This window comes from Plectropomus leopardus, chromosome 3, assembly GCF_026936395.1.
Source record: "Plectropomus leopardus strain MGB_pleo_1.0 chromosome 3, ASM2693639v1, whole genome shotgun sequence".
Lineage (NCBI taxonomy): Eukaryota > Metazoa > Chordata > Actinopteri > Perciformes > Serranidae > Plectropomus > Plectropomus leopardus.
In genome coordinates this window covers 30,563,911-30,582,052 of record NC_142178.1, presented here as the reverse complement: position 1 = coordinate 30,582,052, position 18,142 = coordinate 30,563,911, and the positions used below count along the sequence as shown (strand labels likewise).

The following is an 18,142-nucleotide window of genomic DNA, read 5'->3' as shown; positions in this document are numbered from 1 at the left end:
AAGTATATATTGAAATCTCCACTGCACATCTCAATTCTCATTATTTATACTCCTTAGCACTGATTTATAATATTTATTTCCCACATTTCACGTTTGTTACAGAAGAATAATACAAACTGATACTTCATTCAAGTTCAAGTGCCATCACGCATTTTATAAACTGTATTTTTCAGATTAATTCTCACACATTTCTATGAGGTACCATAGGGGCCATAATAAAATTTTAATACACTAATTGCTGATATCTCCATGTAAAAATGTACATTTTGCTACTGACAGCCACGACACTATATGCGCTGCTCTATAACTGGTCTGATGGCACACAGCAGGTTATCAGTACTGTGGTTCCAGTTTGTTCATTTAAAATGCATCAGTGAAGTTAAACACGACTGAACAAAGAAACCTGCACAGACTTCATCAGAAAATTAAATGAGGAAGACATCATGGTCCCGGCAAAATTTGCTCTGGGAAAAGAAAAGCAGCATTCAAGTCATACGACCAGTGGAGGCTTTCCTCAAAGCCTCCACTAACCGCAGAACACTACAAAACCCCGACTGAAGACAGTCAAAGAGTCGTCTGTGTTTGAGTCCCTGAAGCAGCTCGTCAGAGGCACAGCGGGTCACATGGGAGTTGGAGTTCAGTTTAAAGCACGTTCAGAGTACAGTGGCATCGAGATGCAGTGCGTAAAATGACAAATCCAAGCTATTTTGGGCCAAAAACAAACAGATTTCTAGTTGAATTTTGTTTTCACAATCAAAAACATGATTACAGAATTACATGTGGTGGACCACCACGGAGCTGATTAACAGAGACAAATGAATTTTTGATCCTGTCCGAATTGTGCCATGAGTTACACTTATTATATGTCAATTTAAAAGATAAATTTGCAAGTCAAGAAAGTTGCCGCTTGTTGTAAAACTGTTAAAAAATAAGACTGTGAAAATACGTCATCAGAGACCCAAAAGTTGTGCATGTGATGTTGTAACTTTCTCGCTGACTGAAGCTTCACTGCCTGTGTGTTTCGTAGTGGGATCTACTCGCATGAGTAGACAAGTTAACGATAAAAACAGACACACTTGTTGTCCCTGTACACGTGGACAATAGACCAGTAGCATCGCTGGTGTGGCCTGCTGCACACCCACTCTGTAAACAACATACCAGACAAACAAAAAAAAAACACGTTTCATGCCACACCTGCAGCTGAGAGACTGTTGCTGAATGTGGTTGATGCTGCACAGTAATTATCATGAATTTTTTTTGCAAAGTGCAGCCGTAATTAAACTTGACAGTATAATATGAACCGTTGCACATTTTACTGTGATTTATCGCGCAGCTGGGAAACAGACCAGGAGTTAATGGATGAATCACATCAAGTAAGATAAAGTTACATTTGGGTGTGGAACAACTTAATGCTGTTGGTGACGTATATCGGGTGAGACACAAAACTAAATTTTACTTTAAAACAAGGATTAATTTTATATGCAAAAGTGTAAACAAATTATAAGTGTGATTCATGGCACAATTAAAATGAGACCAAAAATGATTTGTCTCTTGCCATTGTCTATCGCTCATGTTACTTTTCCAAAATTAAGGTCCAACGAGAGACACCGGAAGGGGGAGGGACTTCCCCTCTCTATGGTCTCTGCCATTTTTGTTGGCTCAACGTTTTCCTTTTGAGGTAATGTTGAAAATGCAAACCAGAGTCTCATTTAGAAAATTAAACAATACATTTTAAACCATTACTTTTACTCACGCAGTTCATCACATTTAAAGGCAGGACCGCTCTCATACAAACCCCCCAAAAAAACCCAGAAATCTCTCTGCTAAGTCTTCCCTCTTCTTCCTTGAATTTACCAAAGGCGCCATAATGCTGGCTCTTTCTGAATTAGATCATTTCAGTAATTAAATCCCAAGATAAGATGATGATCATGAGAAGAAAAGCTGCTGACATTGTTGCTCAGTTTCCTCTGGACAGGCGACTTCATGGCCGATGGTCCGAGCGTCGCTGTAGATCTCGTAGTCGTTTCCTCCCTGACACAAAAACACACGATGGATGAGACTCATAGGAAAAAAACGCTGCTTCGCTTGTGCATTTTATCTGAATAGCAGACTGGATGAGCTCTGCAGAGTCTCAACGTTTGTTTGTCTGGTTTCACATGTCAGTTCTGTTAAATCAACAGAATATTAAGAATAACAGATATTAAGCCACTGAACGAATCGCGTGTCCTCTGCAGTCATTCAGTCAGCCGTGTGTGGCTCGGCTGTAGTTAGCATACTCACAGGTTTAGTCTTGTCTCCAAAGAAGTGAATGGTTGAGTATTTGTCCTCCTCAATGAACCGCAGACAGTATCTCTTGTCCCAACCGTCAGGAAACACGTCAAAGCTGATCTGCCCTCCTGCGGAGAGACAAAGAGCGGGAGGCAGGAGGAGATGAGGAGGAGAATTTACATGACAAAGAAATAGCCACAACTTTGTAGTTGTATTTGCTTGATGCTTCGTGCCCTGCAGAATTAAATATATCTGTGTACAGATCCTCTGTAAATTCAAACACTGTATAATTGTCGAGAAAGCACTCACCAATTGAAAACGATAATCCTTTTCCTTTGAACTCTTCCCTTAATACGGACACAAACTTCTCTCGGATTTTCTCTCTCTGAAAGGAGCGAAAGAAAAAATAAGTTATTTACCGTAATTCTTCTTTTTATTGTGACACTGAAAGGATTTCTGTAACGCTGATTCAATTCAAGAGAAACTTCGATTTTATTAATTTATATTTAGCTTCAATATAGTACGTAAACACAAAAAACAAACACCATCCTCTAATGCAAATACTCACTGCATGTGTTTTGAGGGTGTGTCGGCAGAGTAATAAGTTTTCTGTCACAGCTTTACTCTCCTGTGAGTGACAGATTCACTCTGCAAGGAAGCCTGAAATATGAAGCCAGTGCAACTGTGCCGAAAGCTGCAGGTCAGTGATACTCAACTTACAGCCCGTGGGCTGAATTTGTCTCACGATAGGGTGCGAGGTGGTCCCCAAACCCTTTTTAACAAATTGATTCATACTGGGAATTGCTTTCTTACTTCTAGTATACATAAGGTACCAAAGTGCATAAAACTGCATCAAAAAAAAAAGAATGAACATCTGACATTCGCTCTTCTTTTTGCTCTGTTTTGGTCTCCATCGACTCCTGAGAAAAAATATAGAGCTTTTTAGCTGCTAAATGCTCTACTGTGCTCACCAGCTTGTCGCTGAATGTGTCTGCTCGCTGTTCCTGAGTGTGTAGCTAACGGTGGGTTTATGTGAGCTTTTCCACCGGAAACAGCTGCCTACCAAAGAAATGAGCGTAAATGTGTGTGTGTGTGTGTGTGTGTGTGTGTGCGCGCTACCTTATCGAGCTCGTAGAACTCGTTCCTCTCCTCCTGTGAACAGCTGCGTCCGATTGGGGAGACGTTCAACATGCCGTTACGGAATTCAATAAATGTCCCCCTGTAAAAAATTACATATTACAATTTACTCTGCATACACTGAACTAGATCATAACTACCTATTTTTATTATTATTATTATCATTTATTTATTTTTTACACAAAAAACAAATAAATATTGATATGTGGTCATGTCCCTGACATGTCTGTACCTCTTCTTGGGCAGTTTGATCTTGGCCATGTAGTTGAGACAGAAGTTAATGAAATCCTGGAGGAGCTCTTCTCCCATGTGGGCCTGGATGGACTGACAACAGCAAACAGACAAACTAAACCTCCTGGAGCTGTTACACGAGGTAACGTCATCATATTGGGGTATTTTTCTTTGTTTTTGGTTCACAGAACCATGATAAGGATGGCGTAACTCTTTGAAACCTGAGAAAATTTGTTTGATTTCCTGTAATAACATGGGGAGAAGGCAATTAGCAACCTAATAAGACATGGCCAAAAAAAAAATTTGTTTAAAAAATTACAAGAAAACTACCAAAAAATAAGCAAAAAAAAACAAACAACAAAGAAAATGACCCACAAAAAGTGCAGAAAATAAAAAAACACTATAACATTTTTAACATTTAAATTTCACCATTAAAAAAACATAGAATTATTTTCAGGTCTTTCCACCCTTTACTAATTTCTTGCAATTTGTGGGACATTTTTCTCGTCAAGTTGCTCACTGCTTTTCCCGATGATTTCGAAAGAAATCAAACCAATTTGCTTAAAAGGGTTCGGCAGCGTATAAAAGGCACAAAAAAACAATGATGTCGATCCAGGTTTGAAAGAGTTAATATATCAAACACAGACTTTGACCATGCAGAAAAAAAAACAAAAGTATTCAAACACCTGGCAAAACTCCAAGCTGATATCTGCCTTTTACAAGAAACACACTTTTCAGAATCAGACCACAAAAAGTTAAAATCATCACAATTCAGACAGCACAGACTTAAAACTGTCCCATAAAAAGGTGTTCTTTGGACACATTTTGGCCGTCTTACCTGGACAGAGAGTAACTCTCCGTTCTTGTAGGCCACAAGGCCGTTCTCAGCAAACACGTAGTCCACTTTTTGGATCACTGCACACGTAAAAATACAAAAAAAAAGGGAAACTCAAACTACTTCCACACTCGACAGATATTTCTAGAACTGTTTGACGATGGAGGTACGAGTGTTTGTCTCACCGTCATCTCCCAGCTGCTCTTTGATCTTGCTGAGGTCCGACCCTCCCACCACGCCGACTCGAACCCGAGTCCTCAGCTTGTCAAGGAACTCTGCCATGTGTGGAGTCACACGCTAAAAACACAGATTACATTTACAGGCATGATGGGATAAAACACAGCAATTATAGCAACATAACTTCAGTTTATCATAACAGTTTTAAGCTTTCGCATATGAAATTTAAGACCAGACCAGACTATATTTTCTTCTTCTTTTTTTTTTTACAACTTTACTGCATGTTTATCGGGCAGAATAAAACAAACACACATTTCTATTATTACAACATTTTTCATGTAAATTCTACTGAGCGAGGATCTAAAACTTGTAGTTGAGACTAAGTTAAATATCTGCATGTTTTTCTAATTGCTGGGATTAAATCAACTGTGGCGTTGTTCTGTTTATAACACTGTCTTGTTCTTTCTGGTGGTTTTCTGTTCATTCTTTATGCAGTGATTGCACATTAGTTTGCTCTTCGTGTCTGTTGCACATTACTTAACCACTCTTATGATACAACTTCCTTCTTTTTATTTCACAATTATTCTCCAAACACTGACGACAATAATCAATCACAGACCAAACTCAAAAATCACATCATGACATGAAGAAAAAACAGGCCCATATAAGATCTATATCTGGTATCATCAAATGGCACGGACCCAGCGATGGCGCTATCTGGACCCTTGACCAACTTCTGTAAAATGAATATTAGAAAATGTGATGATTTCCCCTGACCTGCCTTCATTAGTGACAGTCAGCCAGGTGACGATATTTGTTTGCCCTAAGCCTCGCAATTGTTTGTCACTGTTGTGACATTAAACCACGATTCATGGTATTAAAATACATACATAAGTAAAAGATGTGCTACTGAATGTAACAATATTTTTTAACCCCTTGGATCTTTTTCCCCCACAAAAAAACATGGCAAAAGGCAGAGAGAAACTTAAGAAGGAATTATAAAAAATAAATTAGCACAAAAAACAATGTAAAAAGTACAAGTACCTGAAATTTAGAAGGAAAAACAAAAAGAAAAAAAGACAAGAAAAAAAACAAACAAACAAGGAAGTAACCTGAAAAGGGTGATTAAAAACAGTAATAAAAATTCAAATATATAATTATGGTAATTTTAAATATAGTTTTTGACATTTTCCAATGCATTTTTAAAATATATATATATATATATTCAAAATCTACTAATTTCATGCAATTTGTGAAACATATCCAGCCAAGTTGTTTATTGCCTTTTTCCCCCTGTGTTTTCAAAAGATAGCAAACCAATTTGCTCATGGTTAGAAAGAGGGGTGCCCTTTTCCACATGAGCGCCTGACCCCCCCAAATAAAGGTCTGTGCACGGCCCTGCCTTTGAGTGTTTACATCGCAGCTCGCAGCAGCCTGACCAAATATCAGCTCATGTTTCAGGCAGGAACCTTTTTTACAGCGCAAGTTTCCACGGAAGACATTATGTCGCGGAAGAACTACAATAACAACGTGGAGCCGGATGTTGCACTGACGCAACGCAGCCTGTCAGCTGTCTGCATGAATGAATGTAAGTGTAACCATAGTTTTACACACATACACACACATGTGCACTACCTGTCTCGCGGCGGTGAGCGTGCCGTCCACATCGAAGAGGCAGATGGTGCTCGTGTCCACAGTGGCTTCACTCATGTCTGCTGCTGTCTCCCTGTCCCTCACTGTGGACACTGTCCCTCTATGTCTCCCCGGCGATCACTCTGTGTGTGTCCGCAGTCGCTCTCGCTTTGCTCCCAGTGTTTTAGTATTTCTGTCTTTGTCTCCAAAGTAAAATCTGAGACAGTCCACCTGCAGAACTGCTGAGGACAACACCAACAAAGTGAAAGACCAGCTTCTTCTTCTTTGGTGTTCAACTACGGGTCGCGTGCATGCTGCCACCTGCTGACGGGAAGGTGCAGAGTCAGAAAAGCTTTTTTTTAATAAACTCTGCTCAAGCGTACAAAGCAGGTCAGATGAGGATACAGAGAATTTTGGGCACCACAAAAAGTCGTTTATTTATGAAGAAATCAGATTATCAACCTGGACGATTATTGGGGGCCGATATTTGTCATTTTGCAGATGATCTGTATCGGCGTTTTACCGAAATGATGCAGATAAAATTAATTCATTAAAAAGTGCAAAGAAAGTGTCAGCATGTGATGAATTTTAACTTTGTAAAACCTCAGGGAGCTATTTTTATTTCTTTATTTTCATTCAAATTTTCACTTGACTTCATGAAAAAAGGTTGCTGGGAACTTGAGCTGCGTCTTTAATAAAGTGTTGAATTGAATTGAAGTTCTGTATTTGACGTTGATTTGCTAAAGGCATTATGTATTTTAGCTTTTTTTTTTTTTTTTTTTGCTTTTGTGTTGGCAACAATGCTTTATAACAGTGTTTCCCAGCCTTTTTCCTCAATCCTTAAAACCTGAGCAAATTGGCTTGATTTCTTTCAAAAACATGGGAAGAAGGCAATAAGCACACAAAGATTATATTAGCAAGAAATTTGTAAAAATGAAAGAGAATGAAATAAAAAAGAAAGTTACCTCTAGGCTAATAAGCTAAATTATAAATATAATTAATAAAATGAATCTATTTTTCTGGAACCTAATTTTAAATACATAATTAAATTAATTATATAATTTCCCCAAATTTTGGCCTTGTTCTATTATCATTCTTCCCTCTTTTTAAAGCTAATTTTCAGATTTTTTTCTTCACTTTTTGTAATAAAAAAATGACGTCCCTGTAGGCTTCAAAGAGTTAAGTTGATCTCCTTTTTATTGTTGAGTAACTTGATTGTAACTCGGACTATGTGGTATATTTTATGGATATTTCATAATGAATAATAACAGTACAGAGCATCTGTACATATAACCCCAATAGTGAAAGCAAAAGCTGTGACAAGTTTGTATAAAATGAGTGATTTGGATGAATTTTGAGCAGACTGTTTACTGTGACTCTTATATCAGTGATGAGTTAAAAATCAGAGTGAAAGCTTGGTTAATAAAACTTGTGTCAGACCTTAAAAATAGCAATTTAATTGAGTTTTATTCACAGAAATGATGACATGCCGAGATAAAGGCCCGACGAATATATTCTTAAAAAGTTTTCTTACAGACATTTAAATCCAGAAGGCCTCACAGCCCCCCATGAAGCTTTGGCAACCACTATTGTGGGTCAGGGCCCCGGGTTGGGCCCCAGTGCTTTATAGTTATGTAGTGCTGTAGTTGGATGGTCTTCTGTTGTTGCATTGGCTCTGAGCGTTTCACTTAGTGGGGAACAGATTTGCAACAAACCATTTGCCCCGACAAAAGGAGAAACATTTTGCTGATGGTGTTTCTTTGACATGCAGATGACACCCACCCCCTGCAGGAAGATAACTTATCTACTAAATGCCTGAGTGACTGAAAGACAGTCAGGTCTGACCACCAGCTCACAACAAATGCTTATCCTAATTAACTAAATCTTTTGGTTTTTTTTTTCATTTACACTGCATGGTTAAAAAATAAAATAAAATAAAATAAAATAAAATAAAATAAAATAAAATAAAATAAAATAAAATAAAATAAAATAAAATAAAATAAAATAAAATAAAAACAGAATAAATAAACAAATTCTGCTGAAAACTGAAAGTGCATGTATTCGAACCAGTGTTAGAGTATACAGTTTTATTATTTTTAATGATTTTTATTTGTTGTTTATTTTACTTGAAAGTATTATTTTAAGTGGTATTTATATTTTATCCTTCAGTCTATGCCATGCATTATATAAATGTTCCAACTGTTGTTGAACCACAACACACTATTATGTTTCAATTAGAATTAATACTCATGTTAATCATGTTTATATTGTAGTATTAATATTTGCACTTCTGCAACAGCTCTGGTGGACGTTCCTGCAGTCAGCACCCTCAAAACTCGTGACATCTGTGGTGATGTGTTATGTGATGAAGGTGCACATTTCAGAGTGACCTTTTATTGTGATCATCCTTTGGCACACCTGTGTAGTACTGATGCTGTTCAATCAGCATCTTGATATGCCACACCTGTCAGGTGGATGGATTATTTTAGGGAAAGGGGACAAATTTGAAACCAAAGTTTTAAAAGAAATTCATCTATTGAATGCATTAAAAAATTAAGTCTTTGAAACCTGGACCAGCATCTGTTCTCTTGTGCTGTGTTAAGATCCTTTCACAAGATATTAAATCCTAAACCTGGATTGATTTCTTAAAAACAAAAAAAAACAAAAAAAAAAAAAAAAGAGAGGGAGAGAAAGGCAGGGATCTACCTGGCAAGAGATTTTGCAAAGTTCAAGAAATTAGTAAAAGAAATTACTAAAAATTATTTAGCTAATTACTAATTAGTTGTTGTTTTTTTTTTTTTTTTTTAAAAAGAGAGGGATTAGAAATGATCCGAATAAGAAAATGGGGAACAACGTAGAGATAAGCATATATATATATATATGTGTGTGTGTGTGTGTGTCAAAAAATATAAAATAAATACATATATATATATATTTCCTATTTTCTGCACTTTATTTTTTTTTCTAATTTTGCTTATTTTCAGGTAATTTTCTTACAGTCTTATATTTTTTTTTGTGCCATGTCTTGTTGCATTATTACCATGTTTTAAAAAGAAAACACGATGAAAAATCGGAGCAAAAACAAAATCGCTGAGTTTTAATTTAGTTCGGCATATATCTGTACATAGCAGACAAATATAAATAAACCTAGTCTCCATGTTCAGCTGTGCTGTCTTTTCTGCGTGCGTAACTTTACACTGAAAACAACAACGTGCACACATACTTTGACCAATAAAGTCGTGTGTTTTTGACTTTTGGGTCTCCTCCTTGTGTTGCAGCCTGCAGAGTGAGACGCGGTATACACGGTGCTGCAGCTGTTTGCACTGCTGTCAGTCTCGCGCAGGAAACAAACGGCTGAGCGCACATCAACAGATATTTTTGACTCGAGACAAACAAAGGGAGTTTTCGCGCCGTACGTTTAAAAGCCCAGTTCAACCAATCAGAGATCACCGAGCGCACACAAACATGATGACTCGCTCTGGCTTGGTTGAACCAATCACGGCGGCGCATAAATCTTGTTGACCTACGTTCAAAGTAAATGCTTGAATCTGACCAATCAGGTGAGGGCGGGGAGGAGTCGTGGAAGTACTCCTAGTTAAGTTAGGTCGGCCTCGAGGGCAGTGACAAAACAGTCCCGCTTTTGTCCTTATTCAGTCGTTTACAACTTCTCTAGCTGAGATCAGGTAAGGCTCCGCTGCTTTTACGGTTTTATCCAGCTAATTTTACCATTTTCAGTCTCTGCTGTTTCTTTGGTAGTCTGGTGTTGCGTGTAAAACGAGAAAATGTCCTATTTTTGCAAATTCATCAACTAACTAAAGCCTATTAAGGAATTAAATCGTTAGCTTAGTTGATTAATAACGTTGTCTATAACGTCTCTACCGAAAACCTTTGTATTCTGTTGAATCCAAATCACAAACTGTGAATTTTGGGGCCTTTTTCGACGTTGTGACACAGCACTATAACGGTGTCGTTAGTCTATTGCTGTGTGCGCAACATGCAGTTCAAACGCCATTTGGATTGGTAGCATAGCCACCAGGACAGTTAGCCCCTACATTTAAAGTTAATTTTCACTGTTTGGTTTAAACGCACACTGTGGTCGATTATAGTATAGTTAAAGGCCAAATAGCCGCCGTGTGAAGTCACGATAAAAGCCGTTAGCTTACTTTGTTGAACAACCTTTTGGCGCAGTTAAGTTTAGGCGGGAAGAATCAAAATGGAGTCGCGTCTTTTTGTCCCAGAGAAGCAGAAATCCGATTAGAGCCTTAAAACACCCGTGGGCGTCCGCCGGCCCTGTTTGTGTCACAATATCGTTACTTTAATTACTCGCAACCACGAAACATGTTTAAATACTCGACATTCAGTAAACAAATAGTTTACGCATTTGTTTTCGTGCAGATACAAAACTTTACAAACAGCGCATGCACAGATGATTTTGCCAATAAGTGGGATCGTTGTTACTTGCGTGTCATGTTTTTTTGCCTTGTTTTTCATGTTAGATAAACCGCAGCAATGACAGGGAAGGACCCAAATAAGCCGAGAGGAAAAAGCACCTCCTATGCTTTCTTCGTCCAGACCTGCCGCGAGGAGCACAAAAAGAAACACCCAGGGACCACTGTAGGATTTGCAGAGTTTTCCAAGAAATGCTCCGAGAGATGGAAGGTGAGTTTGCATCCATTATATATATATTTTTTAAAAAGTGATAGGTTTGCCCGAAATATGCATAAACAAAAACTCATATTTGTATCAGTTTTAAGATTTTAAGACTTCAGGTATAATATTTTGAAGGTGGAAATTCTTCAGTATCGCTGCTTTGATGTCCTCATTTTACTCACCTCTTGCACAGCCTTTCTCTCTCTTTTCTTAAATAAATATATAAATAAATATTTAAAATTTAATATCCAATGAAGATTTTCTTGAAGGGTTGCAATTTAAAAAAAAAAAAAAATCAGGCTTCTGAGATGTTTACTGATCTTTGTGCTGTTGTGTTATAGACCATGTCAGCCAAGGAGAAGTCAAAGTTCGAGGAGATGGCTAAGAACGACAAGATTCGGTATGACAGAGAGATGAAGACGTACATCCCTCCCAAAGGTGCTGCTAAAGGCAAGAAGAAGAAGGACCCCAACGCACCCAAAAGACCACCGTAAGTTTGAAATGAAAATTTCTTTAAAAAAACAACAAACAAAAAAAACTAGCCGCTATCTAGAATTAATTCATCCTCTCTTTTTCCCCCCAGTTCCGCTTTCTTTGTGTTCTGCTCTGATCACCGCCCCAAAATTAAGGAGGACAATCCTGGTATCTCCATCGGTGACATTGCCAAGAAGCTGGGCGAGTTGTGGTCTACACAGTCTGCCAAAGACAAGGCTCCCTATGAAGCGAGGGCTGCCAAGCTGAAGGAAAAATACGAGAAGGTATCCACCCGTTATCCTTTTTTTTTTTTTTTTTTTTTTTTGCACAGTGCCACTAGAGTTTATGTTGCATGTTAAAGGATAAGTATGTTTTTTGTTTCTTTTCTTCTTAACAGTCATTTCATAAGTATCAGCTGATACAGAGTCCCACTCTGATGTATTTTCATAAATACATCTGCACAGTGCACATTTAAAGAACATAAAAGTAATAAAAATCCAATTATATGTATAAGAGTGCATTGAGGGGAAAAAATATTCCTGCATCCAACTGTCCCTAAATTTCTATTTTAATTTTGCCAAAATCGGGCATAAAAAGAAACGCCCAACTTTTTGACCTTGTCGTCAGGGGTGAATTTCTGTCCATTTAAGAGCTTATTCTCCCTTGTTTGCTATGTAATATATACAGACATACACGTGCGTACAGGCCTTTTATTGCTCTCGTGGTGTGTCGTGGTGCTGTCGTTTCACGGAGTGGAATAATAAAACGATTAATATTAACAAATCCAATGCTTCTTTGCATTGGATTTGTTAATATTAATTTAAAGACATTCACAGAATCCGACATTCGTATCAGCAGGTTACATAAACATTTTTTTTTTTTTTTAGGATGTTGCCGCCTACAAAGCCAAAGGCGGCTCAGGGAAGAGCGATGCCGGTAAGAAGAGTGGCCCAGGCCGGCCTGCTGCCAAGAAGGCTGCGCCAGTCGACGACGACGACGATGACGACGAGGAGGAAGATGACGACGACGATGAGGATGACGACGACGATGAGGATGATGACTGAGCGGTTAATACGTTAACGGGTGTGAATTTCGCAATGCATTGTTCAGCTAAACTTTTTTTTGTGTGGATGATTCCAACAGTATAGTCTGCTGTCCCTGTTGGTCTGCCTCTGTAGGAAACCAGACCTGTATTCCTTTTCAAATTCAGGGATTTAGTTTTTATTTTATCACTTAGTCCCCTAATTTTTTTTTTTTTTTTTTAAAACAATTATCTGAATTCTGGTTTGTTACATCTTAGACCTCGTTGCTACTTAACGGGCAGCTAGATATGAATTTCCTGTGAAAAATTACATGACTGAAACTCGTGTACAGGCAGTGGACAGCAGCAAATCAGTAAAGTTTTAAAAATGTATTGTTTGTGGAAGCACTGCTTATGTTTTCTGTTTAGTGGTGCTGTTTCTTCACTGTCATTTTACTACCAAGAGTTATCTGTAGTTTGATTAAAAATGTTGAAGCCATTTTTAATGTGGAACTTTGAAAACTTTCATGTAGAACAAATTTTTTTTTGTAATAAAATTTTGTATATTATGATTGTGTGGACTCATTGTTTAGTCGTCTGTAGTTGGATTTCTAAAAGGTTCATTGAAGGTGCTGAATTCATTTATCTAAAATAAGGTCATAATTGACATTAAAATGTCTTCAACAAACCTTTTATCAGTACTAAAAATAAGATGTGGGGAGTATGATTTTCTTTATATTCTGTTATAAAATTAGTAATTTGGAACATTTCCTTCCAATTTATTCTAAAATTGGTAAAATTAAAAGAGTTTAGAGCGCTTTAAAGCTGCAAATCTAACCTTTGTGACATAGGAACCTTGTAAAGTGATTTTTTTTTAAAGGAAATCACTACATCTTTTGTCCAGTGATATTTCGTCACAGGTAAAGCTGCATGAGATCACAATCATGGCCAAGATGCTCTAGAAATTTAGGTTTTAGGAAGCTAATGTACTTCACGTCACTGATAATACTCTGAACAAAATCTTTATCAAGGGACAGAAGTTATGTTTTAGAGGCTCCAAATTTAAGGATGTAATAGATACAGTTTCCCCAAAGTCACAGGGAACCTGGAAAAGTCAGGGAATTTGATAATATAGTTGTCCAGGCCTGGGAAGGTCTTTAATTTGGTCAAATCTAATATTTTAAATTTCAGAGGGAAATTATGACCTTAGGTCACGCTCTACTGAAGAACAGGTGGCAGGATACACAACAATGCAGCAGCAAAGGGCTGCAAAAAGACAGAAACGTAGGATTTAAAACAGGCCCAGTTTTACAAATATTTTATGTAGAGGAAAATACACCTTTGTTAGATCTACAGAAGTGTCAAACATATGGCCTGAGGACCAGAACTGGGCCGCCAAAGGAGTCACTCTGACCATCTGGATGACTTTGCACAAAAACAAAAAGCCCACTACAGCTAAACTCTTTTTAAATGATAACTGCTCATCAATTCTTGTGCTCGAGCGCACTATTTTGAGTTAGGGGAATAAGCTCATCTTCTGTAATCAAAGGCATTTTTAAAAAAGTACTCACTTGATAATTGATAGCAACACACAAGTTTTTAAGTAAGTAAATGTCCCTTGTGTCCTAGCTGTTTGGCCTGCGGGTCTCTAACACTGTCTCAACTGTCTGAATGTTGTGTTCAGGGGAGGGGACGTGAAATCCTGAACTGAAGGTGGAGAAAAGTTAAATTATTAAGCCAATTTCATGAGGTTACTACAACCTGAATTTTGTTTTTAATCAGTTAACAGAGAAACTTCAGATTAAATTGCATTTATGTTGAGATAATTATCAATATTTTTATGTCAACACAACTCATCAAATATATGTTTGCAGCTTAAAAGGTTTATCTGAATCAATGAGTCCTGCAACCATGCATTTTGTTAGGTAGTAGTTATACGTCTCCTGAATTACTGTTTAGAGTGTAAACTCTAATGAAGGCTGAGGGCGATTTTATTAGTATGAGTGCGACACCTCTCCAATTAGCTGTCACATTAGTGAGGTTTTGTACCTGAGTACATATGTGTCGAAAGAAACACGACATTTTTGTTGTGCAGCAGTGAAGAAAAGGGCGCCACAGACCTGCACCTGCAGGGCACCATCATCAGCAGGGACCATCATCAGCAGGGACCATCATCAGCAGGGACCATCAACAGCAGGGACCATCATCAGCGAGGACCATCATCAGCAGGGACCATGAAGTAAACCTCGTCTTCTAGTCTGAGGAGGAGCAAAATATTAAGTTGACTGTTTCATAAAATGCTAAAAAAACTCATTGTGGTCACGTTAACCAGCAGTCCACTTGTGTTTTGGTCTTGATGTTCACACCTGATGCGTGTTGTACCAAACTGCATGGAAACTGTAAAGAAGACCACCTTTTCATGTAGCCCACATCATGTAAACTGCTCCTTCAGAGGCTTTTCCACTCTGACCAGAACAATTTTCTGAACAAACAATCTTTATTGTGGGCTTATTCAACGATATTGAACACTGTGCAAAACATTGTTAATCGATGCAAGAGTCTGTGTCAGATTTTAACCTGCCTCATCAAGTTTCCACTAGAGTTTGGTGTGGTTGATGCCAGTATTACTAAATGTATGGAAAAATGCAAAGTTGCAGACTGACAATGTGGAAAAACTGAGGGAAATTGTTTGAACTGCACCTATTTTTCTGAGATCCACTCATGCTATTCATGTTTTGTAAAAGTACATATTTTTTAAAATGCATATCTTTTCATTAAAATAAAGGGAAAATGTAGATATCATTATTTGTTATGCAGTGGTTTCAAGCCCAGTTAAACACTTCTAGTACACACACTGTTTTAGTGAGTAACACTGAATGAAAACATAACTTACATCAGGGATCCCACAGACTCTTAAAAAATCTTGAAAGGCATTAAATTAATCTAAAAATGTATTTAAAAGTCTTAAATTAATTAAATAAAAATATTAAAAAAAAGCTCAGGCTGCAGTGATTTACTGTGATTTAAGTGGATCCAAGAGCAAGACCTCTTGTCAAGAGAAAAAAGGGGGTAAAAAGGAGTTTATTGACTTATGGAGATGGATGAAGTTGACAGACAGCGGTCAGTCTGAGGCTGGTGGCCAGAGGCTGGAGTAAAGGTAGGTGAGCTCAGGGTGGAGACACAGGTAGTGAGAGGCTGGGCACAGTTGGCTGAGAAGTTGGAGTTCGGAGGAATGAGGTACTGGAAGTGTAAAAAGCAAATTGTCAAAAAAACAAAAAACACTGGGGACAAATATTGGCAGGAAGTTTGCTGAAAACTACACGAAAAAGAGGCCGATACTACGACTGTGAGGAGCTGAACAATATGGCAGCATGGAGGGTGAGGCCAGGGTTATTTAAGCTGCAGAAGATGAGTGTCAGGTGTGCATGCAGAGCTCCAGCAACAGGAAGCCACGCCCAGCCTCTGCAGGAACAGAAAACACACAGGCAAAAAAAGTCAAGAAAAAATACAAAACAAAAACAAAAAAAAAAAAACCCCTGATGAAATCCTCCATACCACCACACAGGCATGGGAAGTAGGATTTTATGAATTGTTTTGTTTTCTGACCTCACATTGTAAATTCACAACATAATTGTAAAAATGTACATATCATGATACAGTTAAAATTAAAGCAAAATTGTTCCTGACATTAAGTAATAGGTGTTGGTTCATATTGCTTTTTTCTTCAGTTTTGATTATGTTAATTTATGTTATAAATTTCACTACAACTGGCATAAAAAAGTAAAAAAAAAAGTCTTAAATCCATTTGCCTTAAGCTGCAGAAACCCTGTTATATGTTTGAAAATATATTGTGCCAATAAAAGTAATATTTTGAATGCAGGACTTCATTTTAAAATTGTTGTATTCACAGATTGTGAGACAGTGGAGCTCTGTACATGGATACGCAAAGGGCCCCAGCACCTGTCCTACACAGAAGCAAGACACACAAACTTTATAGCGGTTTGTCTTCTTTTATAGTCATTTTTGTTTTACATCTATGTTGTCATTGTGCATCTTTTTGTGGTTGTGTGTCTTTGTAGGCCTAGATTCTTTGCATCTCTATTATCCCTTTTCGAACAACATGGAATGGGTTATGATCCGGTTCTTGCACTTAATTTTAAACCATTCAGTGTGTTTTGACCAAAAATAATAGGTTCAGAACCCGAAAAGTTGGTTCCCACCTGGAATAAAAAAAAAAACAAAAAAAAAACAGCAGGTTTTTCTTGACTAAAGTGCAAACAGGAAATGTGTCATTTTCTACAAGTTGGAAGCAGAGTATGGAGTCTTGCAAGAAATAACATTTGGTCCATGCTTGTGTAGCATCACTACATGCACCCAATTCAATATTAATTCCTGTGTCAATCTGGATATCAACAACTTTTTTAATGGTCCAAAAATAAGGACATTAGGTAGTAAAACATGAGGTTTTATACATCCAAAGAACTTCAATAAAAATGAAGTGCATTGCAATCAGACAGAACTTCTAATTGAGATAGGCCTTTATTTGTCAAAATGTGTCGCCACATCAGGCTAGTAAAAAAGGACTGGGTGTCTAATTGGGACTAGGCTTATATTTGAAGTTTTACGGTATTTCTGATCCAGGTTGACTCAGGGAGCTGGATCCCTCCAGTGTAATCATACATCATGTTGGTCAGAGTCATGAGGGGGGGACTCACACACACTTCAGGATTTACACAGAAGAAAATGTTTGACTGACACTGCAGACAGCCAATAGCTGATCAGAGTGATTATCCCCGCGGACCAATCACAGTCGCCGTTACGGCCCACCTCACGCGGAGGACAGTGAGCAGGGAGCATTTCAGCACCTGGGAGCTGTCCGTTGTGCACGAGCCGGCTGACAACAGACGGTAAGAGGACAAACAGACACACCTCAGCTGCCTGCTGCCGCTGTTAGATACATCAGCAGCGATGGCACATTAACGATAGATGTAAAATGATGCTGAATGCACGTTTGTTTTCACCAGCCTGCCGCTCTGTGATATTCAGACACACACACACCACATCTGCGACACTCAAGTGCTTTAATAACAGACAGTTTCCACACGGATTAGTTTGTGCTGCTGAAACCTGTTGATGCCATCTGTATTTTGTTGAAATATAACAAGAAACAGTTCATTAAAACGCCAGACCGCGTGTTTTCAGCGAGTGGTGGCTGCAAATTTGGAAATAGCTTGTTAGTATAGCTTACAAACAGCTAGCCTATTGATTAACGGGGGTTCAGATGAGTATTTGTTTAATGTATTTTTTTGTTATTATTATTATTATTGTTATTATTATTATCATGTCTGAAACAAGGTATTTGTGTTAATAATAGTTTCTCGCTGAATGATGCCTCATTTGTTTGTACGTCTATTTTTTTTGCGATTTGCATGTGAAACACACGTCTGGTGTCTGGGTTACAACCAATTCGCCTTAAAGGGACATATTTTTCTTCTCACCCATAAAGCAATTTATCCATCTAAATTTGTTAGTTGTGAGTTGCAGAGATGTCTGCTGTCTTTTGAATATAATGGAACTAGATGGCACTTGGCTTGTGGTGCTCAAAGCACCCCCTCCCCCCTCTAAAAAAACAAAAACAAAAAAAAAAAAACCCAAAACAAAACATTTGAAAAATTCAACAGCAATATCTCTTTCCAGAAATTAGGACCTGGCTAACT

At 37.9% G+C, this 18,142-nt stretch overlaps 3 protein-coding genes across 5 annotated transcripts in view; 2 read left to right on the top strand and 1 right to left on the bottom strand.

Moving 5' to 3' along the window:
• Positions 1 to 58: 58 nt before the first annotated feature.
• pmm2 (phosphomannomutase 2) lies at positions 59 to 6,575 on the bottom strand. The gene is made up of 8 exons (XM_042484344.2): positions 6,284 to 6,575; positions 4,657 to 4,768; positions 4,475 to 4,551; positions 3,638 to 3,729; positions 3,388 to 3,487; positions 2,578 to 2,653; positions 2,281 to 2,396; positions 59 to 2,031 (listed from the first exon to the last, which is right to left on the bottom strand). The coding sequence occupies exons 1-8, from the start codon at positions 6,356 to 6,358 to the stop codon at positions 1,927 to 1,929; spliced, it is 753 nt and encodes a 250-aa protein (XP_042340278.1). The 5' UTR covers positions 6,359 to 6,575; the 3' UTR covers positions 59 to 1,926.
• Positions 6,576 to 9,810: 3,235 nt separating this feature from the next.
• On the top strand, positions 9,811 to 12,994 carry hmgb2a (high mobility group box 2a). Its single transcript, XM_042484346.2, has 5 exons — positions 9,811 to 9,963; positions 10,777 to 10,939; positions 11,272 to 11,420; positions 11,514 to 11,688; positions 12,292 to 12,994. Exons 2-5 carry the CDS (start codon positions 10,790 to 10,792, stop codon positions 12,466 to 12,468), a joined length of 651 nt encoding a protein of 216 aa, XP_042340280.1. The 5' UTR covers positions 9,811 to 9,963; positions 10,777 to 10,789; the 3' UTR covers positions 12,469 to 12,994.
• Positions 12,995 to 17,223: 4,229 nt separating this feature from the next.
• The window catches only part of wdr17 (WD repeat domain 17), a 28,268-nt gene continuing 27,349 nt past the window's right edge, over positions 17,224 to 18,142 (top strand). For 2 of the 3 annotated variants that reach the window (XR_015775559.1, XM_088072877.1), the window contains exon 1: positions 17,224 to 17,332. The gene's annotated coding sequence lies outside the window, so the exon portion shown is untranslated. The remainder of the gene's footprint in view (positions 17,333 to 18,142) is intronic. The other variant, XM_042484351.2, reaches the window with a different exon arrangement.

Excerpts from the sequence above, each read along its gene's own strand:
- pmm2 (XM_042484344.2), bottom strand. The coding sequence starts at position 6,358 with ATGAGTGAAGCCACTGTGGACACGAGCACCATCTGCCTCTTCGATGTG. Across the intron at positions 2,397-2,577 it reads AGGATTATCGTTTTCAATTG|GAGGGCAGATCAGCTTTGAC; the intron begins GTGAGTGCTTTC and ends GTCTCTCCGCAG. Across the intron at positions 2,032-2,280 it reads TTGGAGACAAGACTAAACCT|GGAGGAAACGACTACGAGAT; the intron begins GTGAGTATGCTA and ends TTTTTGTGTCAG.
- hmgb2a (XM_042484346.2), top strand. The coding sequence starts at position 10,790 with ATGACAGGGAAGGACCCAAATAAGCCGAGAGGAAAAAGCACCTCCTAT. Across the intron at positions 10,940-11,271 it reads AATGCTCCGAGAGATGGAAG|ACCATGTCAGCCAAGGAGAA; the intron begins GTGAGTTTGCAT and ends GTTGTGTTATAG. Across the intron at positions 11,689-12,291 it reads TGAAGGAAAAATACGAGAAG|GATGTTGCCGCCTACAAAGC; the intron begins GTATCCACCCGT and ends TTTTTTTTTTAG.